Below are 27,170 nucleotides of genomic sequence, written 5' to 3' on the forward strand. Positions count from 1 at the left end.
AACTATGTTCAAAGATTGCAGCTAAATGCTTGTCTTCTGTGAAGCTGACAGGAAGAAGTGGGCGCTCAGTGAACCATGGCTTGGCTGCCACGAAATGACAGGAATCATTGGCATACATTTCAAACAGCTTGCACGATCCCATTAAAGTGCCACATACTCCACTTCAAAATAGACAAGAAAAAATCCACTTTGATAGATAGAGACTAGAATGGATTATTGATTTTTTTTTCCTTTCAGTGTGAAGAACTTTCCAAGAAAATTCCAACAAAATATAAGGAGAATTATAACAGCAAACTAAGATATCTAAAAAGTTATTAACTATTAAGTGTGTATGTGCTTATATATCTGTGTATGTTTTGATTATTTGTTTTCAGATTTTAAATGAAATAAAGGATACGAGGAAAAGGAATTTTTCATTCGCTCACAAATAACCCTAAAAAAACAGGATTGGCTCTTTTTTTTTTTTTTTTTGGTTTAGGGTAGGAAAACAGATAAACGACTTTAAGATGTATTATCCATATATATAGGCAGTGTCAAAATACACACACACACACACACACACACACACACACACACATATATATATATATATATATATATATGTATTTCGCCACTGTCTATATACCATATTTTCTCATTACGGTAACTTTCAACTTCCATTTGGACTGGTCTCAGCCCAGGATGAGTTCCAATGAAAGATTGACCAAAACTATGAAGCTTTGCATGGAGTTATGGCCATTATTGATGACTTTCTCATTCATGGAATGACCAAAACTGAGCATGACAGAAATTTCTGTGTGATGCTTCTTCGTTCCAGAGAGAGAGATATATGTCAAACTTAATCCAGAAAAATTCATTATCTGTGCCACAGAGGTAAGCTACTTTGGAGATCTCCTCATGTGTAATGTATTCAAGTGAAATTGATATTAAAAACATTTGGTGTTTAAAGTCTGTGTGTGGTCCATTAATCACCTTCCACAACAGAAACAACCTGGGGGCTGTTTCATAAAATTTGTTTAGAAAAGTGTGGATTAAAGTCAAAAGCCTGACTTCAATGAGCCAAACTAAATGTCCACTCTTAAAATGGTTCCATAACAGCAAGTTGAAGATCATTTGATCCAACTAATCTGAGTTCAGTTTAAATAATCTAGATAACTGCTCTTGCACGTTACTGTCGTGAAACCTTAAAGGTCAAGCAATAGATACACCGATTATGTTGTGTGCTGCTAAGGCAACTTCAAGAACTGAAAAGCTCTGAAATGAGACACAGCTATGTTTACAACGAGTAAACAGCATTAGTTTTTGGATTTCAAACATTTGAATATTTAAACATAAAAATCAAATAATACGGCTTGCAAGGCTGACAGGAAATTGCAGATCGTCTCAATAGGCTACATATGTAGCAATATATTTTAAAATATAGGCAATTATTTGGGCCTATTAACATTTAATAAAAAAATTGTCATAATACCTTAAAATTGTGCTTAACTGCGCGCGCAAGAGAGAATATGCACTTACTGCCAATTGTTGCTTGCAAGGAAAAGTTTTAATGCCTTGCAGGCTCTCTGTAACATACAAAATGTGCTAAATGTAAACACATTAGGTTTAAAATAAATAAATAGCCGTGCACGCACAAGCGTTGGGATTTTTAATTTGCTCCTGAAGCTGCTGCAAATTGCTACTTTCTCTTTGACTCATGTGTTTCCTGTGGCCCGTAGGAAAATATCTTTACATTAAAGTGAGACTACTGCTTAACCTGAATCATCTCCCGATTATTCCACTCAGTGTTTACAGCTTTAAAGTCATTATATGAAAAATGTACATAATCTACTTCTTTATATCAGTCAGTGCTTTTTTTTCTCCCGTGTTGGTGCAGGTTTCCTCCGGGTGCTCCCGTTTTCCCTACAAACCCAATGACGTGGTATTGGTGAATTGGGTAAGCTAAATTGTCCGTAGTGTATGACTGTGTATGAATGTTTCCCAGTGATAGGTTGCAGCTGGAAAGGCATCTGCTGCGTAAATCATATGCTGAATAAGGTTCATTCCACTGTGGTGACCCCAGATTAATAAAGGGACTAAGCCAAGAAGGAATATATATATATATATATATATATATATATATATATATATATATATATATATATATATATATATATATATATATTTTATATATATATATATATATATATATATATATATATATATATATATATATATATATATATATAGCTAATAACACCCCTCAATATTTTCTACAGGATGCTTTCCAAAAATATATTTGTGCATATACATTACATTATTCAGTACCAAACAAAAATTGGAACTGATCTAACAAAAAATAAACTAAAAATCAGTCCAAAAATTAGTACAATCAAATCATTTTGTTGGGAATTTTTTTATATAAAATTTTAATCAACAGGGGGAAAAAAATCTACAGAAACATAAAAATATATAAAATTTAGTTGAAGTGTTGTAGTTTGTATTTGTTTCATTTGGAATAACTTATATGAATTTAAATATATTATTGTTTTATTTTTAAATATGCTTGGTGCATATATATATATATATATATATATATATATATATATATATATATATATATATATATATATATATATATATATATATATATATATATATAAGTGACCGTAAAAATTTTATCATTATTAAGAGGTTAAGTGAATTAAAATGGCATCAAGAAATGGCAGGTGAATGTAAACATTACTTTGATTAAGCTTGAACTAGGCTATAATTTAATATCATTAAATATTACGATATATAATTTTTCGATAAACGATAATGACAGTTGGGTAATTGTTATTATTACAATATTGTTATTGTTACAATATTTACGCACTATGCGTAATGCTGCGCAGGCATTTTGCAGCATGCCTTACTGGATGCCACATGCAGTACAAATTTACAGCCATACAGTGTTAGTTGCACTTAGAGGAGTGAGAAAAAAATAAGGTAAAAAAGGTCAGAGTCACAGACTTGAAATGTCACTAGACATCAGTCTGGAGCTACTTAGTTTTTTGCAATCCGACAAATAACAGAGCATAACGTGCACTGCAAACTGTCATCAAAATGTCATCAAAAGCAGGCAACACCACACACCTGTTTCATCATTTAAAACAACATCACCCTTATGAAGATGCTAACAAAATTACAGACCCAAACAAGTGTTTGTAAACTAGTGCAACTACCCGGCAGAGTTTCATTTCGTGTCTTACGAAAAAAAACACCTGAAAAAGACAGAAGATATGACAGACAACACAATCTCAATGAACACTTGATGCTTGCTGTAAACTACAGGCTGCATGTTTAAGGGCATTTGTTATGACATTGATTTTTGTTGTCAAGCTTATGTTTCTTTTTTAATATTGAGATATTTGTTTTGAAAAATCTGCAATACCACTATATCCTCATCGACGGTAAAATAACCTTTATATATTCAAAGGACATAATCACTGAGGAGATATCAGATGCTTACGACATAATCTTTATTACAAATGCAGCAAATATATCACAGACGTTTACAACAGCAGTGGATCATTGATTAAATCCTTATTTTCTACGGAGTGAAACATCATTCACCCGCAGTTTTTTAAGATGGGCACAAACTTAATATATATATATATATTTCTTTGAAAATGTATCTTTTTTCAACAAAATGCGTTTTGTATAATGCGTAATTTAATTTTTATGTATTTTTGTTGGTCAGTTATCTACAGCATAAACAAGAAAAACGAATAACATCTAAGGTGAAGCAATTAGCCCGCTATGTAATATGATTTAGCGCTAAAACAATCCATTAAACTATTTTCATGGTTCCACTTTAAATTCATTCACGAAGCGCGGTTAGAGCAGCATAACAGGGTTTTATGCGTTCCGCAATATGTGATGTCAAGAGGGTGACTCCATAATAAGGTAAACTGCACACACTTGATGATATAATGTGTGGACGCATCTCAAAGCACAAATTAAACCTTTAAATGTCCATGCTTAATCAATCATCAATTAAAGCATTTTGACAATCAATAGATTATCATGGAACCGTTAGCATCCCTAAATGAAATATATTAAAGGATATTTCACCCTAAATTCCCCATACTTATCATTAAAAGGAGAGTTCATCAAAAACAGAAAATTCTGTCACCATTAACTCACAGTTTACTTGTTTCAAACTTATTTTTTTTCTGATGTTCATATCCAATAACTTGTAGGTAATGACTTTGGTTGTTGAAAACTTGAATAGTAAATGCTGAATTAAGATTGTTATTTTGCTTATTATTTTATTTATGTTGTCAGACAGCTAAAACCTTTTACAAAATGTTAAATCAGCTTCACAAAGAGATTTGCATGCTGAAAATCCCATCAAATTGATAGATATAAAGATTTTACATTTATCGTGATTTTTTAATTTATTTTTTTTGCCATATCGCCCAGCTCTAGCTTGAACTTGTAACGACCTGTGTATGGAGCAATATGGATAGTCCTCAACATGAACAAAGTTTGCAAAGATGATTTTCCCTTAGTAGTAGTTTATTGTCCAGAAAATGAGTATATTGTCCTTTACAAACTAAATGCCGCACACAGGGTTACTGAAGAAAAGGGAAAATAAACAGAGTACATTACACTCATATACAAACAGGAGCTCATGTCTAATGCAACTATAGCAACAACATAAAAAAGGGTGCGTGCTCTTAAAGAGCCCATATTATACATGAAATAGGGTCATATCTTGGTTGTAAGGGTCTCCAACAACAGTCTAATATGCATGCAAGGTCAAAAAACACTTTCATGGTCTTATAATCTGCATTTATTTTTACCTAATTATCCCAGCGACTCCTGTATGAATCGTCCAAAAGTTACACACTTTTAACACCCTATACCGACCAGAGAATACAGGGGCAAGCTTGGCTGTAAAGTTTGTTTTTGCATCAGATTTTGGGTGTGTTTTAACCCTCACCAGGTCATTTACAGCAAATGAAACCGAACGGTGCTTCAGGTCAAAGTGCTGTTGCCCTCTGTACTGCTTTTATTTTGACCCACTTAGAAAAGTAATTGACAAATACGAGAATATACTTGTTTTCATTCTGAGTGTGAGGGAGAGGGCCCTCAAAGTCAACACCAGTGTATTCCCATGGTTTCTGTGGTTTAATTGGGACCATCAAACCTGCTGGTTTCTTTTGACTAGGCTTTGTCAGCTGACACACAGTACATGAGGTAACATACCTCTTCACATCCTCAGCCATTTTAGGCCAGAAGAACTTGAACTTAAATCTGATCAAAGTTTTGGTTAATTACTAGGTGTTAATTACTACTTGGTTAATTACTACTTGGTTAAATACTACTTGGTTAATTACTACTAGGTGTCCTGCAATGGGGTTGTCGTGATAGTATTATAACAAGACACCTCTAATGGAGGCCGGCACATAAAATCTAAGCTGTTTCATTGGATGCAGTCCACAAGCCACTTTTTGTTCTTTGACATAAAGCAAACCATCCTTAATGACATACTTATCATCCAAATCTTTTCCATCATTTTCCAAGTCACACAAAATATCACTGATCACTGGACTATTTTTTTGTAGTTATTTTTTTGTGCTTTATCCGTCAGCACGACTGAGGACAGGCATCAGAGGTCCATCCTCCCAATAAATCCATAGTCAGGTAAAATGTCCATTGGTGTAGCCTCACCCTATATTAGGTTACATGACAAAGCATCTGGCACCTTGTTTTGAACACCTGGCCTATGTACAATACTAAAACCAAAGTCTTGCAGGCGTAGGGACCATCTTGCCAGATATCCTGAAGGGTTTAGACGGCCCATCAACCATCTTAGACTGTTAAGGTCTTTGTAAACCATCACATTTAGGCCCTCTACATAGGGTCTGAAGTATTCCAAGGCCAAGATTATTCCTAAACATCCCTTTTAGGTGTTGAATAGGGTTTTTCTGCCTTGTGTAGAGTCCTACTTGCAAAAGCAACAACAACATCCTGGCCCATGTCATCCTTTTGCATTAAGGCTGCCCCAAGATCCAAAGAGAAATCTGGAAAATGCTAGATTGGTGCTGATGTAAGGGACTGTATCAACTAATCCATGGCCGTCTCTCAGTTTTCGTCCCAGCAGAAAGTTGTTTCTTTTCTGATAAGATGGAAAAGGGGCTCGGCTTTACTCGCATAGCCTGAGATAAATCGACGATATTAGCCTGTGAGTCCGAGAAAACTTCTGACATCCTTCACGTGTTCTAAACTCTTTGACAGCCTTTACTTTTTCTAGATTGGTGCTATATTTTCTGCCGTGATACGGTAGCCAAGGAATACAAACTCACTCAGACAGAATTGGCATTTTTTCAATTTCAATTTGAGAACAGCTGATTGCAATCTAGACAGAACCTCTCTAAGGTCATTGAGATGTTGCTCAAAAGTTGGCGAAGCTATTACAATATTGTCTAGATACACTGCACAGCATTTGTAAATCAGGCCAGCAAAGACAGTAGTCATGACCGTTTGAAATGTGGCCGGGGCATTGCAAAGCCCAAATGGAAGGACTTTAAAGTGCATTAGAGAGATACAGAGGGAACGAGAACCCCCAATGAGGTTCTATATGCATCAACAAGTTGAAGCCAATCCCCAGGCAGAACTTTGCCATCTCCTCTGAAAATTGGGGGCTCAAGTTTTGACTTATTTAGAACTGAGGCTAGAGCTTTAGTTGTGCTATTCAGGAGTAAGGATGTTTGAGCTGAGTCTGCTGCGGTTCCAGATGCTAAATTACATTCAACAGCTATTGCTGAACGTTTTGGCTTGTAAACAGGCTGGGCCTGAGCAAAAGGAGTGGAAGATACTACTGATGTTATTGTTTTTAGCCATAGTATTCTAAATCTTCAATTAGCAGACTGCTTTTTATACCAACAATTAATAAAAAGCAGTAGAAAATGCAATACTCAATAAAAGGCAAAAAAACAAACAAGTAGTTATTATAATAAAATATATCCCCACAGATATATTATGACAGCAAAGTTTAACTAAACTGACTGAATCAAAAACAATCTGTCAATCTAAAAAAAATCCCCAAAATAAAATGTATACGAGAGCTTGACTAGTAAAACCTGTTGAACAGTACTAATAGCACTGTGAGACGAAAAAAAAGGTCTAAATCTTGTGAAGATTCAAATGAATCAATCTGTAGTTGAACTGCAAGCTTAACAACGAACAAGTGAACAGAAAACGTGCATATAAACAAAAAAATTTTTTCCAGTTTCTAGCAAAAATCGCAAACCTCCTTTTGTAGTTTATGAAACAAATGTGCATAATCTGTAGTTGAACTGCAAGCTTAACAATGAACAAGTGAACAGAAAACGTGCATATATACAAACATTTTTTTTCCAGTTTCTTGCAAAAATCGCAAACCTCCTTTTGTATTTTATGAAACAAATGTGCATTTTCATTTAGTCCACCGGTTCAAACGACTCCTCAAATGAAACAAAACGAATCCCGCATGCTCAAATGATTCTCACGTGGCAGGGTGCAAACTGTCCAGTTTTTCTCTGAACTTTATTGCATACAAAATCAGTCGATCCAAAACGAAGAGTAATAATGTCCTGAATATTTCAGATGAATTGCTGCTCAATTGATACATTCAAAGTGAATTGCATGTATGCTCATATGAATCACATGTGTCCTTGCACACATCACTCACGTGCATCACGCTGCTTTAGTGCATTGAAAAAAAAAATGTCCTTAAATCCACAAAGGAAAAAAATAATATCCTCAAATGTCACTTATATTGGGTTGATCTGAGATTTAAAGACAAAATGTTTGGGCGCCACTTGTGTGCCACCCTCAAAATGAACAAAGTTTGCAAAGATGATTTTCCCTCAGTAGTAGTTTATTGTCCAGAAAAGGAGTATACTGTGCTTTTCATACTAAATGCCGCACACAGGGTTAATGAAGAAAAGGGAAAATAAACGGAGCAACAGAGTAAATTACCCTTACATACATGCAGGGGCTCCATAGCAACAACATAAAAAAGGGTGCATGCTCTTAAAGGGGCCATACACGTTACTCGTTACAATCTTAAGACGTTTCACACCGCAAGCGTCAGCGACGCGTGAGCAGAGCGTGAGCAGCGCATGTGTTTTCGGCGTCCATGTTAACAGATTAGAGCTTTTATACCTCACGCAGCAGCAGTGCGTCAGAGCGAGGCGTGAGCGTCGCCGAAGCAGCAGTGCAGCGATAGTTTCGGCGCTCGGTCTATTTTTGACGCGTTGCTCACGCTCAATTAAAGTGACAGTGCATTGATAATGACCGAAACACATTGAATGACAGTAAAAAGTAGCAATTTTACCAAATAAATGCGTTAATAATGTCAAATGGTTTATATATAGTCATTCAAATTAACTTAAAACGATTAAAAACGGCAACAAACATTTATTTAGGCCAGAACTACAAAACCAAATGTAAAACAATTTTAGTATCAGTTTTGCTTAAGTTGCACACTAGTGTTGTAGTAGAGGGGAAATAGAATATTTACTGCATTTGTAGCCCATAGCGAAGTGTATTGTGGGTAGTGTAGTTCGACACGCATGCTGGATTATTTGAGCTTGCTGTGTGCTGTGCAGCTGAGCAGAGCAAGAAAGTTTTAATCGGCTTTGTTTTATGTTCACTCGAGTTATTCCTACCGGGAGCTGTTTGCACTGTGAATCTGACAACACGAAAATAAGTAAAAGAATGGCATGCATTGGTTACTTTTGTCCGTCTCATCCTCTGCACGAGCATGAATTAACGAGCTGTTATTCTGCCGCTGGACATCACTGAAGCGGAGAAAGTAACACTAGTTTGATCATGTATAAATATCATTATAACTATATTGTATAAATATTATTATTACTAGGTCTACAGCAACCTGATAATCAAAAAACAAATGACATGATATCACAGGCGATTGTCTTCTGACTGTAGACACTTCTCATATAAGTTAGCTTAAGAAGCATACAGTACTATTAGATCTATAAAATTTGTAAAATAAACATTTGCAGGTTAAAGAAACAGCAAAGGAGGGGCCTTGGTGCAGATGAAAAGATTAAAAAGTGTATTTGTAAATAGACATGGGTAACTAGATAGAATAGACAGAGATAGGTTGATCTCAGCAGCAGCTGCCGAAGAGCTGCGCGCTGCAGACGGAGCTGGTGTGAAAGGCAAACGCCTGCGTGCTGCTACTGCTCGACATATGCGCTGCGCACGCTCTGCTCACGCGCTGCTGACGCTTGCGGTGTGAAACAGGCATTAGAGTAAGCCTGCCCCAGACCAGGCTAGTTTACCGGCATAAGTTGCAAGAGTAACTAAGATTGAACTATTAAAAATTTGATTTATGAAACCGAATCCGCCTTTAATAAACTTGGACTTACCAAAATAAGCCTGGATATTTCTGTAAGCTTGGTTTATGCAACAGCCCCCGGTCTCCTATAGCTTATTACCCGTGTTGTGTACATAATAATTTTAAAGTAAAATTCTCACTAAATGGGAGCTTTCTAATGAATACAGGGAGTCATCACTGTAGTCAGTCAGCTTGAAGTATTAGTGTTGAAAGCAATGTTTGAGTGGTAAATAAAGTGGGAAAGGGCCTTAACCTTTAAAAAGCTGGAGCCCATTAAAAAAATAAAACCAAAATAAAATACAAAAAACATTTAAAACACATAATTACTTGCTGTGTTGCTCCTATCATATATCATTCAGTCCCTTCTAATTAATGTCTGGAAACTCTATGAGAGAAGTGTAGATTATCTACTTAAAGTGGATGCTCAAAAGTGATTGTCTCATTTCCATCTGACAAAATGATGAAAATTAAATTTGAGCCTTAGGAAGATAAATGTGTATTTGAAACAGTAAAATCCATGCACAGACACAGAGCATTATTAAACAAGTGTCACACCAATGTTTTTTTTTTCTTTCCAGCCATTATTTCTACTTACAGCATTATGCATATTCTTTTTTAAAGAAAATCAGCTGATGAATTTTATGACTAAAACTAAAGTCATTATTTCTTAACATTTTACTCTGCTCAATTTGAGTGTTACATTTTGGTCTTTCTCTCTTTACTTGGGTCCAGTGACAGGGTTCTATCTCCCAGCTACACTTGACTGAGTTCCACTGACACTCAACTGTCAGACCGGCAGCCCTCAAACCACGACCCTCACATGCTCTACAGACTCACCCAATTAACTCACTTTAACTTCACACTGTGGCAAAGAGCTTCATAATAGGTGGTCAAGGTGCTGCGTGTCTGCTTCGTCTATAAGACAGCTCACAAACAGTGAAGCGGTCTCTCTCACCTCACAAAAGTCATGGTCTACTTGTAGTGACAGAAAGACTGCATAGACCTAGGCATAGACTTAGAAAATTGGGTCATTGTATGAAACTGTTTTTTTTTTCTAAATGTAAAAGGTGATTTCTGAAAAAGTTTACATTTAAAAAGTGAAAAAAACAGTACTTTTACTGAGATTTTTTTATTAAAGGTTTTAAAGAAAAGCTGTTATTTATATTGTATGCATTTCACTGGGTTAATTACACTACAACATCAATAATGTGACAGCACTAAAAGTTATGTTGAGAAACACTGTTGCATAAATATTCTCTGGCCACTGAATATGAATAATCATTAAAAAAAGTGAGAACGAAATTTTGATTTGAGTGTTGTTAACCCTCAAATGTTTTCTGTATTCCAGGTGATATCAGCTGTCTTTTTTTTAAAGTCAGTGCAAAAGAAACTCATAAAATTACATCTATTTTTGTCATTTAGATAACTATTATACATTTAAAAACTGTTATGTGTTTTTATTACTTGTGTGCACCAATAACAAAAACGCAAAGTTTTTATTATTTTTTTTTTTAAGTTGAGCATTTATTCCTCATTGAAGATCAATCTAAAACAAATCCAAAGATAAACTTAACTCAGTGAATTCTTCTCACACAAACATGAGTGTGCTAAATGCTAGAATGTCTGCTTTTAAACGATGTAACTCAAATATAGCATTTAATATTCTCTGTTTATTTAATGTTGGGGAAAGCAAGGAAACTCACGATTGATAAGCTGCACACAGTCCACCCCTGCTGTTTTCACGTGGAAAAAAGCGCACACATTCTGGACACACAGACCGCAGGTTGAGCAAATAAAAGCACAGCAATGTTATGCCAAATAAAAAAGTCTGCTTAATAAATACCTTATGGCCACATGGTGGCACTATAACATCACAAAAACTCTTTGCAAATAACCAATTTCCTGATTGACTTGGCATGGAGTGTTAGTGTCCAAAGTGGAATGAGGGTCTATGAGGACTTATCTTCAAAATTATGGCCATAGGTTAATGATGATATCGAAACAAAACTCAGTGGGCATGTTTGACAATCACCAGGGGACAAGCTTGAGTGTGTAATTGATTGTGTCCAAGATTGCAGACATAAGTTAAATTAGCATTGATTAAATGTTAAAACATCAACCAAACTGTCATTGAAACAACAATGAAAGGTTTTTTGCACCGTGAAATAATGTTATTTTAATAGTGATAAACAAATCAAAATGATCACAAAATCAGCATTTATTCAACTATAATTAAATCAGTATGTACTATGAGGTGCCCTGTAGGATTTAAATCAAACTTTGCTTATCAACCTATACATAAAACATGTTTATATACACCTATAAATTACTCGCATATACACCTATACTACTGGATGTTCAAAACAAAATAGATGAAACTTGAGTATATACATATAAACTTAATGCATGCACACATCCACATACACACGCGTATACATATAAACTTGATTCTCACATAAACACCCTATTAACACACACACACATACATATAAACTTGCTGCATGCCAACACACCTATACACATTCGCATATACATATAAACTTGCTGCATGCAAACACACCTATACACACTCGCATATACATATACTGTAAACTTGCTGCATGCAAACACACCTATACACACTCGCATATACATATAAACTTGATCTATGCATATGCACCCATAAACTCTCACATAAGAATGTAAATTTGATGTGTGCATAAACACCCAAATAACACTTGTGCAAAAATACAAAACAAAATTCACAAACATATATACAGTTAGTTGTGTATGTACATATATGCAAGTGATTTTATATGTGTGTATGCATGAATTCTCACTATAAAAGGAGGTTATTTCACTTTAAATGGAAGTAGTTTAATTTCAACGTAAATGTCCTTTGAGCATAATGAACAAGATTATTATTTGTCATCAATCAAGTTATTGCAAATCTTAGGAAACAGAAATAATGTGATTAGTAGAGGAATTACATCTGTTGAATTATGAAAATAGATTATGCTAATTCTAAAAAAAGATTTAATAAAATAAAAAGATAATGCTAAGGAATGCTCCTGCAAATTTAATGGTTTGTTATGCAATAAAATTATTGGAAATGTTATTATGGTTTAATAAATATAAGGTTGCTTGAATAAAATTTTGAATAAAATATGTTTGTTTAATATTAGTTTTTAATGTTTGTTTTATTGTCGGTGTCACTATTCGTTAAGGGTTATGTTATGTCCAGCAGGGGGCAGGAATGCACTTAAGTGGGTTTTCCTGTCATCAATAAACAGGTTATTTTACCAAAATGCTGGATGCCAGCTGCTGTAAAAAAGATTAGTAGTTATTAAACACAAAAGGAGTGTCCAGAGGATATAGCTTTTCCATGGGGGGTCAACTTGACCAACATGATAAACACAGACTTTTAATTAGCGTTTTTTTTTTTTTTTTTTTTTTTGTATATGCTGAATAATTACCAATCAAAATGATACCAAAATCTTGCAATTTTGACACCAACATTGTAAAAACCTATAAAAAGCATAATAATTATAAGAATTTAAAAAACAAAACAAGAAGACTATAGGTTTAGTTTAGTTCTAGTTGCTTTTTGAACGTCCTTTAAGGGTTCTATCTGTCCATTTATATTTGTGTATGTAATTACCTAATTAAATTAAAAGGTTTAAAATAGAAATATTTCTTATTTTGAATAGTCTATTTATATAGACTAATATTTTATATAACATATGTTCATAATTTAATATATTTAATCCCTCTATTAATCGCATTCTTTCTATTTCATAAGCTTTGCAATAACCAGATTTGTGATAAACATGTTTGTGAATATTATTATTTTTATTTTTGTATGTTTGCGCAATGTGTTATTTTGGGTGTTTATGCACGCATTGAGTAATATAGGTGTATATGCGAGTAATTTACAGGTGTATATACACATGTTTTATGTATGTGTTGCTAAGCAAAGTTTGATTTAAATCCTACACGGCACCTCATATCATACATAAGTAACATAATGCATTACGCAATTATTTATGTCTTTGGGGGAGTAACTCAATATTGTAATGCACTACTTTCAAAAGTAACTTTCCTCAACACTGTTAAGTATCATGTTTAACAACTATAGTGGAATACAGATTATGAAGGATATTTCTTCAATTTATAATTTTAATATTTGGAATACCTTAAATAAGTGTAGATCATATTTAAGAGACATTTATAGTATTGGTGGTTATTTTTATTTATTTATTTATTTATTTATTGACAAAAAGGAAAGCATTTCTGGACTTATTTACCCAGTTTATTCAATTCTTTTTTAAATAAAATCAATAAAAGCTATAAACCAAGCTAATTTTATTTTACCTGTAAAAGAAAAATGTATATCAGAAAAGGAACATTGGTCAAAGAAAATGAAAAAGAAGGTTAAAGACCTTGACATTGAATGTGTCAATGATACAATTAAAATAAATTGGCTTAAATTCCTAAAAAGATCAAATAAATTAAATCAAATTATATGTATATCCCCAGCCTATTTTTTTATTAATTAAGATGGTATCCATTTTTTTTTCCTTAGATGTGATTATGACCTTAAAACACTGTTAATAACATCTAAGGAAAATAAATGGACGCCTTCAGTGTTTCATTAACAGGTTTTACTTGACTGGAAAATTATCCAAAAGCATAATTTTTGTCTACGTAATATTCCTTTATGGAAATGTAGATACATTGTATATAGGAACAAATCTTGATTTTACAAAAACTGGTGGGAAAAAGGAATATGGTCAGACATGCAAATGTTAGATAATAACAGAAAAAAAAATGTCTTTTTAAAAAGTATTTATTTTCAAATTGTATTTATTTGACAGAAAGCAATATAATAATATCATCAAAGCTATCCCACAATATGTATGTCTTGTAATCTATCTCAAAATAATATAACAACTTGTCTTCCTTAGCTTTTGGTGATTAGAGATTTGATTATTAATAGACATTTATCCAGTACTGTTTTACGGTATGTTTTCTATTAATGTTTAAAAAAATGCACTATTTCTCTAAGGAAAAAAGTTAAATTGTTATGAACTAAATATTTAAAGTTTCCAGTGGCACCAAAAGTATAAAGAAACTCTATTTTAAAATTCAAAATGGAGTATATCCTTCTAAAGAAAGTTTAAAATTTGATTCTGATTCCAACAATTTTGTGATGATCAAATTGAAACCACAGCATCTTTTCTATGATTGTAAATTTGCTTGTGCCTTTTTTGGGAAGGTTTGCGTAATTGGTTATTTACGAAGTTTCAAGATTTACATTGCTTTAACAAAAGAAAATGCACTATTTGTATATTTTTAAACAAAACACATAATTTACCAGTAAACACAGTTATTATTCTTGGGAAGTTATTTTTTTTTACATATTCTTAAGAATCCCTCAAAAATGTTATGTATTTAACTATGTCTTTATTTTCTATCGCTTAAATGAATGAAGAAATAGAATACCTCAATTATCTGTGATTGAATAGAACATAATGAACTTGCTGACAACCTTTAAGAGTTTTTTCTTTCTTTTTTATGATGCTCATCTGTCCTCTGATTAAGGAAGCTTTCATTATGTACCAGTAAATCATATATGTATTGTTGCTTTGTTCAAAGTTGTTCAAAAATAAATTAAAATGCAGAATTTTTTTAAGAGCGTTAAAAGCAACCATATCCACTACAGCATAGAAAGAAAGTGAGCAGATTTTAGTAAATTATTTTCTAGGATATTGCTCCGCACTCCAGTTGGTGGCGGTAATGCGCCAGATGTTGGCTTGCCAACCGCCATTAAGTACCATTAGAAGAAGAACAATGCGGGGACTGGATTCGTCTCTGTATAGGATGTTGAGCTCAGTTAAATGTGGGTTAACATAATAGTAAACAGTGTAATTCACAGTGTCTATTATTAAATTTTATTACAACAAACTAGAAATCGAATTGAGACAGTATTGTAATAGTTACAGTTAGGTCTGCAGCGCAATGGCAAATCCTAACCTAAAACAGGTGAATATTCAAAACAATGCAACATTCCCTCATCAGCAGAATGTTACGCGCTCTACGGAATCTCCGGGAGACCCTAAGGAAACGATGGAGGCAGTTGCTCCATCACCACAAGACCCCAGTTCTGCAAACTCTGAACCTCAAGAGATGACCGTAGACATCAAGAACTTCAGAAGACCAGGTGAAAAAACCTTCACTCAGCGTTGCAGATTATTTGTCGGTAATCTACCTTCAGATATGGCGGATGAAGATTTCAAAAAGCTCTTTTTCAAATATGGCGACGCAAAGGAGGTGTTCATCAACCGAGACAGAGGATTCGGCTTTATACGCCTGGTAAGACACCGTGCTTTGCAAAATACAAATAGCCTGAAAATCAAAACATGGATCATTTTAAAGAACTTAACGTTACGTTAGTAGTGTGTGGAAGGGGGGTCGTTGACTGTTTGAAATGGAAACAAACAAATAAACATTTTAACAAACAAATAAACAAACAAATAAACATTTTAATTGCGTAAAAAGTTTTTTTACGCAATTAGTTATTTTGTTTCTTGAGAAATATATTATTCTGTTAGAATTGTTACAAATATTATAAACTACGTTATTGCTTATTGCGTTGCTTGAAAAATATATTGTTAAAACTGTTATAAAGCTGAATATGTGTGACCAAAGGACAGAAACAATACAGAGGAAAAGAAACAATAAAGAGGAAAAGAGGGTGCATACCATACAGACATTTTCTAAAATTATTATTTTTAATAATACATTACTTATTGCGTGGCTCCAGAAATATATTATTATTCTGTTATAAAATATACTTTATTACTTATTGCGTTGCTTTGAGAAATATATTATTTTATTAAATATATATATATGTATATGTGTATATATATATATATATATATATATATATATATATATATATATATATATATATATATATATATAAAACAGTTTATATATAAATATGTATGTATGTGTGTGACTGTGGGGGACAGAAACAATACAGAGAGGAGTGTGCGTTTCATTCAGATTTTTTTTTTACTGTGTAATTTTGTTAGATCTGATAATTCAGTCACTAGGTGATTCCCATGAAAACCTTGTTTTTAAATCTTGTTCTTGACTTAAAAAAAAAAAAAACAGGCAAGAACGTTGTGGATTTTTTCTGGAAAAGCCCATTCACACATCCATTCCAAAATGCCAGTAAATTCTCACATCATTAATCAGAAATTAGCTCTAAACAGCTGCACTTGTATTTGTAAACATAGATGGGGTTAGGCTTTTGTGTATGATTGATGATACATAATATGTGTGTGTGCTGGCACTCACTCATTCCTGCACTTCATGTGCACACGTGTCAAGCAACTGAAGCAGAGCTTGAAGGTAAACAAACAGCAGTTTATCAGCCTGTATTAGCCGAGAGTGCTTTTTAAGTAGTAGGAGCCTTTCATTTACTCACGGCCCGCACTGACATTACATTCGGGCCTGGGCACGCTTACGTCATCAATGATGCGCTGTTCTGTAGAGAAACGCTTCTGCTCAGCACAGTGGAGATTTCTTCAGTTATTTTGTTTTAGTCGTTTGGTATGCGGTGACACAGTCAAATATTTCACTGAGCAGATCAACCACTTTTGATGCTCATAAACCACTATAAAGTCCTTGTGCTGCAGGAATTAGTAGGTTTGCTAAAGGTACATTGTGCATTGAGCGGTTTGCGTCTTTAATAATCTTTGACAGTTTGCGTTCATTGAACAGTAAGAATGATTGATAAATCCAGATGAAACAATCCCGTAAAAGTCGCATCTCATTTTTAGTTTTGGGCTCAGGCGTGCTTTGCACTAACAAGCGTACTGTGCCAAAGCCCAAGTGAACCGTATTCTGGCACACCTCTTCCAACCAGGCCACGGCAAGCCAAGTGAATCGTACCTGAGCCAGATTCAGAGCACTCACACTTCACAAATGATCCGGGAAACATTTCTGCTGTGAGTTGGGTAGCTGTGGTTTTATTTTTTGTGTACAGTCCGGGTTAGCACTCAGACATTCCTTTCAGACAGCTTACTCTTGTGTCCACCTGCTGTTGGTTGTGGTTCATCCTTTTTGGTAGTATGCTGACAATACCTTGGGTACTGTAACTGTTGATACTAGGGCTGTCGCAGTCACAGAGGAAATTTCTCCTGCGGTAAATCTGGATCAAGGTTATAATAGTTTTGAATTTTTTTGTAGTTTTAGTTTCTATTTCGTTTTGACTTTTTGTTTTTAAATTCAGTTAGTTTTAATTAGTTTTAGAGGTAGATTTCCTAGTTTTTATTAGTTTAAATATTTTAAATGTCTTAATTTTAGTTAAATTTTTATTAGTTCCAGTACTAGTTTCAGTTTTTTTTCTAAATGAGAATATTTGTTAGGTGCAAGATTCAAAATCAACAGGTTAAATAATGTTTAATAAAATTGCAGTCATACATTTTTTGAAAGGTATTCAGAGGACACATGAACACTATCATCTACCACAACCATCTACCCATCCTCAAATTCAAATACAGCAGCCCACAAGATAGCAGCATTAAGTACAATATGTGTGCAAGGTTGTTTTTGAGGTTAGGCACACAGTAGTGATGGGCAGGGCCAGATTAACCAATAGGCATTATGGGCACAGGCCCAGGGGCCCGTTCGCATTTAGATTTTGCCTACTCTTCATAACGAGGAAGACAAGTAGGATTCATTAATAAGATTCCTAGAACTGGATTGGAGAGGTGTTATCCAAATCATGTGCATTATAAGTTTGTAGAAGTTATACATTAAAAATACCCTTAAAAATAAATTTTAGTACTGCTTTAGTGAACTTGAACAAGTATATTAAAATCCATTATTTTCCCCTAGTTGTATTAGTGTTTTTTTTTTCAAAGTGTGCTTTAAATGCTTTAAAACTAAGTTAAATCTTTGTAGACTAGAAATATATGTACTGTATATCATTTATTAAAAAAATGTGGGCAATACATTAAAGATTAATTTTATTTAAAAAATATTATATTAATCTTATTTTTTTATTCAACTACATTTACATTTAGTCATTTAGCAGACGCTTTTATCCAAAGCGACTTACAAATGAGGACAAGGAAGCAATTTACACAACTATAAGAGCAACAATGAATAATGCTATAGGCAAGTTTCAGGTCCGTAAAGTCTAAGAAGAAAAGTATTAGTAAATTTATTTATTTATTTTTTTTTGAGTACAGTTAGTGGTATATCCAGAGAGGCAATTGCAGATTAGGAAGTGAAGTGGAGACTAAATAGTTGAGTTTTTAGTCGTTTCTTGAAAACAGCAAGTGACTGCCATTCTGATGCGGTTAGGGAGTTCATTCCACCAACTGGGCAGATTGAACGCGAGTGTTCGGGAAAGTGATTTCTTCCCTCTTTAGGATGGAACCACGAGGTGACATTCATTCACAGAACGCAAGTTTCTGGAGGGCAAATAGATCTGCAGAAGTGAGAGCAGATAAGGAGCGCAGCCAGAAATCGCTTTGTAAGCAAACATCAGAGCTTTGAATTTGATGCGAGCAGCAACTGGCAGCCAGTGCAAACGGATGAGTAGCGGAGTGACATGTGCTCTTTTAGGTTCATTGAAGACCACTCGTGCTGCTGCGTTCTGGAGCAGCTGAAGAGGCTTGATAGAGTTAGCTGGAAGCCCCGCTAGCAAAGAGTTGCAGTAATCTAGTTCGGAGAGAACAAGAGCTTGAACAAGGAGTTGAGCTGCATGTTCAGATAAGAAGGGTCGGATCTTTCTGATGTTATAGAGTGCGAATCTGCACGATCGAGCAGTTCTAGAAATGTGGTCAGAGAAGTTTAGTTGGTCATCTTTCATTACTCCAAGGCTTTTCACCCTTTTGGATGCAGTAATGGTTGTCCCATCTGTCTGGATTGAAAAGTTATGGTGTAGAGTCAGGTTGGCAGAAACTACAAGCATTTCCGTTTTCGCGAGGTTCAGCTGAAGATGATAATCTTTCATCCAGGCTGAGATGCGAGCTGGAATCGAGGGGTCATCAGGATGAAAAGAGAGGTATAGCTGGGTATCATCAGCATAGCAGTGGAAGGTGAATCCATGTTTCTGGATGACTGGTCCTAGAGATGTCGTGTAGATGGAGAAGAGAAGTGGCCCATGAACAGAGCCTTGAGGTACCCCAGTGACAAATCCAGCAAGATGAGGACTGATGATTTTTTGTCTGCTTTAGCCAGTCTGAGATCCTCCACGACTGAGAGCAGGGCAGTCTCAGTTGAGTGGCCTTTCTTAAAGCCTGATTGCTTGTTGTCCATGAGATTGTTTTGAGTAAGAAAGTCCAGGACTTGATTTAACACTACTTTCTCCAAAATCTTGGCCATGAATGGAAGCAGGGATACCGGTCTGTAGTTTTCAAGTAGCGTATGGTCCAGGTTGGGTTTCTTTAGCAGTGAGGTTACCCTAGCCTGTTTAAATGAAGTGGGGAATAAACCAGAGTCAAGAGATGTGTTAATTATGTGAGTCAGTGTTGGTATGACTGCAGGAGAAATGGCTTGCAAGAGATGAGAGGGAATGGGATCAAGTGGACAGATGGTTGCATGGCTAGATAGCACGAGTTTGGACACCTCAGACTCAGAGAGCTGAGAAAAAGAGGTGAGTGTGTGTGGTGTTGGTGTTGTATCTTGCGTGTTTGTTGTAGGTGCAGCAAATTGAGCACTGATTTTTGCAGTTTTGGTGCAAAAGAATGTAGCAAAGTCATCAGTAGTAAGTGTGGAGGATGCGGGTGAAGGAGGAGGATAGAGAAGGGAGGAAAATGTTTTAAAAAGTAGGCAAGGATTAGTGGCATTGTTGATTTTCTGTCAGAAATAAGTCTGCTTAGCAGAAGTAACCTCAGCCGAGAAAGAAGACAGAAGAGTTTGGTATGGTAAGAGCTTTGCAGGATTTTTAGTTTTCCACCAAATTCTCTCTGCAGCTCGAAGTTTTGAGCATCCGAGAGCCAGGGTGCAGGAGGACTGGCACGGGCTGGCCTGGATACAAGAGGACATATTCTGTCTAGACATGATGCTAGTGTTGAGCAGAGTGTATCAGTGGCACTGTTCTTATCAAGTGCAGAGAGTTTACAAGATGGAGTAAGAGAGTCTGAAACAATGGTGGATAGTCTATTGGGTGAGAGAGAGCGTAGGTTTCTGCGAAAGGCAACCGGAATTGGAGTGTGTGGTGGCTCAGGAATAATGTGGATGTTGAGGGACAGAAGGAAATGATCCGATATTTGTAGTGGAGTTACTAGTGTTTGATCAGCGAAGCAATGTCATGTGTAAATAAGGTCTAGCTGTAACCTGATTTGTGGGTAGCAGAAGTAAGTGCTCTTTTGAGGTCAAAAAAGGCAAGCAGAGTCTGGAAGTCAGCAGCTTGCGGTCTCTCAATGTGAATGTTGAAGTCACCTAACACCAACAAGGGAGTGTCTTAATTAGAAAAAGATGAGAGAAGAACATCCAGTTCATCTAAGAAGTGACCTAATGTACCCGGTGGGTGGTAGATGACAACCACATTTATGTTGAAGGGGTGGATAATGGTGAATGCATGGAATTCAAAGGAGCTCATTGTTGGGAGGGACGGTCTTAGAGTAAATTTCCATTCTTTGGAAATCAGTATTCCAGTCCCACCCCCTCTCCCTGTCTGACGAGGAGTGTGGGAAAAAGAGAAATTAGCAGAAAGAGTAGCATGTGTAGCAGTGTCCTCTGGCCTCAACCAGGTCTCAGTTAGAGCCATGAGATTATAGTCCGAATATGTAGCTTTGGAGGTAATAAAATCTGCCTTGTTAACTGATTGCTGATTGACAATTCCAGAGGCCCACGGAGAGAGAGTTGTGAAATAGCAGATACATGTATTGAACGAAGGTTGTGAAGATTACGCCTGCAGCGTACCTCCCGTGTTTTGCGAGTGTTAGTAACAACAGGAATTAGTAAACACATAATAAAAGTGCAATGAAAACAAAAAATAGGTGTAAAGATAAAGTAAAAAAAGAAAGTTAAGTACTCAAGTGCTTTGTCGGTGTCTTTGCTTGGTGGAGTCGCGCAGGTAGAGTCGATGGCGAAGGTAGAGTCGATGGTCTTTACACTCATCGGTCTTCACACGAGGCGGTCTTCACACGAGGCTGCTGCAGTGAGACTAGTTGCTTATATACACCCCAGAGCACTAGCTGATTGAATTCAGTTGGACACCCAGAGCACTAGCTGATTGAATTCGGCTGGACACGCCTCGAGAGTAAAACAACGGCCGAAACTGCGGCGGACGACGCAAAACCGTCCGCATTCGACTATAGGGGTGCGGCTATAAGGGGCCTACAAGACATTGTCCCCAGGAGCCTCTGAATTATTAATCCGGGCCTGGTGATGGGAAAATCAGATTTCTAACGCAAATATTAGGACTCAACATTATGTAGTCAGCAATAGTAATTTCAGTCAGTTAAAACATGACCATGATCTGAAAAATGTCTTACAGTAAAGTTTTACTAACTGTAAACCCAACTGAATCATGATTGACTTATTTATATTCCATTACGATTTTCTGTCATGAAATAAAGTTACGTTTTTCACCAGTTCCTCGCATTCAAGCCCTCGGTTTACTCACGCTGCAGTTACTTCAAGTTCAGTTCAGACACACAGCTGGTTGTACTTAATGTGTTTGGTTCACTGAATCACGCATACGCAGTATTATTGGTTCACCGCTTCTCAATGTAACGTTACTGTTCTGATAATTGCATGAGAGTATATAGAGTCAGAGAGGGGCTATTAGGCTTGTTATAAAGTAAGCAGTTGGTGGATAAGTGCTTACTGGAGACGCAAATCATTTCAAATGATTCAGTTCGATTTGGTGAATTAGTTCAACAAGTACACTTAGAAAATCCGGTTAAAAAGATTCATTCGCGATCACGATACAGAAATAAAACCCATTATTGCGCACAAATGTGTTAAAGTCTCTGTATTTAATGCTGTCACCGTGCTGCTGTCATGTCCACTCTTTGTATTTATCACGGGATGCAACAGAGAGGACTGACTGGAGGAGAACCGGCTCGATCTGGCCAATGACAGCAGGAGACTCTGATGTGCGAAAGGGTCAAACACAAACACCTGGGGCCTCATGTATCAACGCTGCATACGCATAAAAACTTTGTGTACGCCAGGTTTCACGCTCAGAATTGCTCACGTTTGGATTTACTAACAATGAACTGAACGTGGGAATGTGCGCAGCTTCACGGCAGCTTTCTGGCTGGCGTACGCACATTTTTTGTGCGTGTCTGTTTTATTTCCATTGGCGACTCCTAGAGGCAGTTGTGTTAAATTCCTCTCTACAAAGTGTCTGAGCCTTGCAATGGCAGCTGTATGAGACGGGTTCATCTAGCAGGTATATAAGGTTTCAATACCATATAGTTGACCAGCTAAACATTAAAGCACAATTTGCAGCGGTCGCCTGTTTTCCCAATGTAATCTGAGCGATCTACCGCACGCACATTGCTATAAAGACACTATCTGAAGATGAATTTGCATGCGTGAATCAGAAACATTTCCATTCAATAAATGTGCAAATAAAATATGATGCACAAACTTATTGATGATTCCTACTTGTCTTTCTCGTGATAAATAGTGGGCAAAATCTGATATGTAGCGGGGGAAAAAACAAAAAACAAAAAAGAGTTCATCAGACGCTGAATTCGAGCCGAGTTCATGCTCGAACGTGTCAATACATGATCACATGCGTCTTACGAGGTGCGCCACTGAGACTGTTAAGGGTACTGCAACATTTTACACATATAAACCACACTATTTCTTTTTTTAATGCACTCAGTGCGTTGTTCAGACCCAACTGTGTTAACTGCATCAGCTAAACTCTTCCACTCTATTTTTTTCTTTTGTTGTTAATTCCGGAGAACAAACTTGCAAATAACACCGCTTTTCTCCGGTCTATCTCTGAAAGCAGCACCTCCAATTCACATTCTGTTCAAAGTTTCTCTTTTTGCTTGCTTTTGCCTTTGCTTTTTCATTGGGTTTTGCCATTAGCATAGTCATTAGCATATTCATACGGGGGAGGAGGCAGGGAGGGGTTTTGTGCTCGTGCATGTTGCGCTCAGTTTCACGTTCATTCGGATGTACAAAAGAATATGCGTGAGATTCGGCGTATGCAGTGTTTCATACATCTGAATTTTTTTCTGCGTACGCACATTTACAGCTTTGTGCGTACGCAATGTTTTAGTAAGATTTCCACGCAAGTCTTCGTACATGAGGCCCCTGCAGCGCAGGTTATATTTACTTCTAAAAGGCTTACTTAAGACTTAAGATTATGTATTAAATACATTTACAAATACGAAAACAAAGGAGGTTTTTGCTATAATTTTAGTTTCAGTTAGTTTTCTTTGTACACAATACAGTTTCAGTTCTAGTTTTTGAAAAAACTCTCGTTTTAATTTTTATTTCTGTTAACGACAATTATTTTACATTTCAGTTTTCATTTTTTTGTTTGTTTTCGTTAACTGTAATAACCTTGATCTGGATGCTTATTAGCGCAATGATCGGTATTTCCGCCAGACACACCCGCAAGTAATCTACGCATGCACCAGTGGTGTGCGCTGAGGTACTGACTCTTTCAGAGTCCGATTTACAAATATATGCACCCTATATATTTGCCAACTAAACTGTTTCATATCTCATAACAGCATTCTTTATACTGTATACACATAGCAGGTACACATTGGGCCAAGCAAGAATGTAAAATGTAGAGCGATATATGCTTCCCAAAAAACACCAAGGTGGATGCAACAGGTGCTACCTATAACTAGCGACACACACACAGCACTGCGGGCCATGTGGGCACTCGCTTTCACTCTCACTCATAAATACAGAGGATAATGAAGAATGAAGTATTAAAATGACTTGAATTACTTTGAAATTACTTTAATTACTTTCAAACGATCAAGTTATCTTCTGCTCTGTACTTTGAAGCAAGCCCTTTAGCTCCGACATTGGTTGTCCATTATTTATTCACGTTTTAATTCAAGATCCAATTTTTAGAACTTTTCGAGCTGAGATATAAAATCTGCGATTTTTGCAGTCAGTCAATCAGGACAAAACGAAAAATAATCCTGTTGAACTGTACGTTTGAGATGAGCAACCACTGAACAAAAATGACCGTGAGCTCACACAAGCCCCCTTTATTGTGGGAGAGCTACTACCTGCCCCACCTCATGTCTTTTCAGTGGCTTTATGTCAGATTCTAACTCAAAATTAGAAATGCACTGATATGGATTTTTTGGCCGATACTGATAATTCTTCAGACTTGGAGGCCAATAGCCGATTCAACAATAAAACAATTCAAAATGTTTTATTTTTATACAGCAAACTTCATAAAAGCTGAAACTCCGCTCTTTTGAACTGAATAGCCTATACTCAAAGCAAAAAAGCTATGATTTTAAAATTGCAAGGTGATATAGAGCCCTATATAGACACATATTTACGATTGCACACGAATCAGCTTACAAAAAATACATCATTTCCTTTTATTCATAGCAAATTAACATGCAAATTGACTGGTGCATAAAATTAAAAAGTTTAAATAACAAAATGGGATTTAATCAACAAGCAAGTTAAATATATTTTAAACAAAATGAAAATGAAAGAGCTAAGGACTAAAACCAGCTCATATGTTCTTAAATATAACGTGTTACAATAATGTACATGTTTACAAATATGTCATGTCCGAAAAAGCCTTTTTTAGAGGTGTTTGGACAGTTCATAGCCACAGTTCAAGTGAAAAGCTAGATACTGAATGTATTATTTTAGAAAATGCGACATAAATTCATCGTATTTGGCGTTTTAGATTCTTTTGAACACGTAGCATCAACGTTTCTGTGTTCGTTCTTGATGTCAGTCGCGGGGAAAATGATTGATGAAAATTTTATGATAAACCGCTGTGAGGGCGCAGATTTGCCCTCGGATTTTGATACAAACCTGATCATTGAGCTCAGATGACTTTATGACAAACACAGAGCAGAATATAAAGACAGAACGTGTGGCCCGTATGCTGGATTCAGTGACCGGTGCACCCAGGCTCTCCCCTGTTGATCTGTGAAGGCTCAAGATTTGTGTGTGTGTGAAGGCTGTCAGATCTATGTGTGTGTGCGCGCGCACGGTGAAAGCTCTCACTCGGGCTTGTTATAATCAATATGAATATTCCGATCAAACTGAATACAATCTTACATCAACAACACATGGCAACCAACGCGTTGATAATAACAAACAATTATATTAGATTAAAAACCTTCTGAAAAAGTTTTTGTTTAGCGCGTCACGTGTGCAGGTCAGTTTGGTGCGTGTGTATGATACAAGTGAAGAGGGAGAGACAGAAAAGAGGAGCGCTTTTTTCACAATGAGACCAAGTTACATGGGTCCTCGTTCATTCCCCGGCTGCAACTAAAAGAGTTCACCCCGAAACTAATATTATTCGGCCCTGGAGTAATAAGTAAATCTTCCTGCTATCTCTAACACAACAACAACACACAAGTTATTAACGCACAGCAATACCACGTGAAGAAATGACAGACTTTGAAATAATCGGTGTGGATAATTGGAATAATCAGTGTGTGGAGAGATCCATGAACAAGTCTGAACATGTTCCGCCCACGCTTGCACAGCAACAATTACGTAATTTATCGGCTTAAAGATATCGGCCTAATTTAGACATCGGATCAATAACAATAATCTTAAAAATAGCATTCATCGGCCGATAACGATATGGCCTCCGATATATTGTGCATCCCTACACAAAATAAGTGATAGACATTCATGAAATACATTACCTATCATATGCAAAGTGAGGACACATAGTGGGGTTCAAAAGTTTGGGCACACCAGGTAAACATTTGTATTAATGTACATAAAGCCAAGGAAAGATGGAACAAATTCCAAAAGGCCTCCAATTAGAGAGTAGACGTTCTTATAATATGTCAAAAAAGTCAGATTTTATTTCTGTCATTTACACTTTCAAAACAACAGAAAAAATGGCCTCTGCAAAAGTTTGCAGACACTAACGATTTACTAACGATGAAATGAACGTGGCAATATGCGCAGGTCCACGCCAACTTCATGCCTGGCGTACGCACATTTCTTGTGTGTGTCTGTTTTATTTCCATTGGCGACTCCTAGAGGCAGTTGTGTTAAATTGCACTCTACAAAGTGTCTTTGAGCCGTGCAATGGCAGCTGTATGAGACGGGTTCATCCATATGTCTAGCAGGTATATAAGGTTTCCATAACATTGCAGTTGATCAGCCAAACATTAAAGTGCAATGTGCAGCAGTCGCCATTTTTCCCAATGTAATTGGAGCGATCTACTGCACACACATTACTATAAAGGCACTATCTGAAGATGAATTTGCATACGTGAATCAGAAACATTTCCATTCAATAAATGTGCAAATAAAATATGATGCATACACTTATTAATATTTCCTACTTTTCTTCCTCGTAATGGAGAGTATAGGCAAAATCTGATATGTAGCGGGGGGAAAAAAAGCATGAGTTCATCAGACACTGGATTCAAACCGAGTTCATGCTCTAACGTAGGGGTGCACGATTTGGGAAAAATATCACATTGCGATTATTAAAGGTAAAAATTGCGATTGCGATATGATAAACATGTGGTATGACTCAACTTGCTTGTTATTAAGAAAAATGCACACAAAGATTACTAATAATGCTGAAATTTTTATTTTTCAACTGAGATACAGTATA

General features: G+C 36.0%; 1 protein-coding gene across 4 annotated transcripts in view; it reads left to right on the forward strand.

Annotated features, from left to right (window-relative positions):
* The first annotated feature begins 15,218 nt into the window (after positions 1-15,218).
* Positions 15,219-27,170, forward strand: part of pspc1 (paraspeckle component 1) — a 57,898-nt gene continuing 45,946 nt past the window's right edge. For 3 of the 4 annotated variants that reach the window (XR_012402924.1, XR_012402925.1, XR_012402922.1), the window contains exon 1: positions 15,219-15,736. Coding sequence is in view for 1 of the 4 variants with exons in the window: in NM_001045258.1 (NP_001038723.1) it covers positions 15,383-15,736 (354 nt within the window). In the remaining 3 variants the exon portion in view is untranslated. 4 annotated transcript variants of the gene reach the window in all.

The sequence above is a fragment of the Danio rerio genome, chromosome 1 (assembly GCF_049306965.1).
Source record: "Danio rerio strain Tuebingen ecotype United States chromosome 1, GRCz12tu, whole genome shotgun sequence".
In the NCBI taxonomy this organism is placed as follows: domain Eukaryota; kingdom Metazoa; phylum Chordata; class Actinopteri; order Cypriniformes; family Danionidae; genus Danio; species Danio rerio.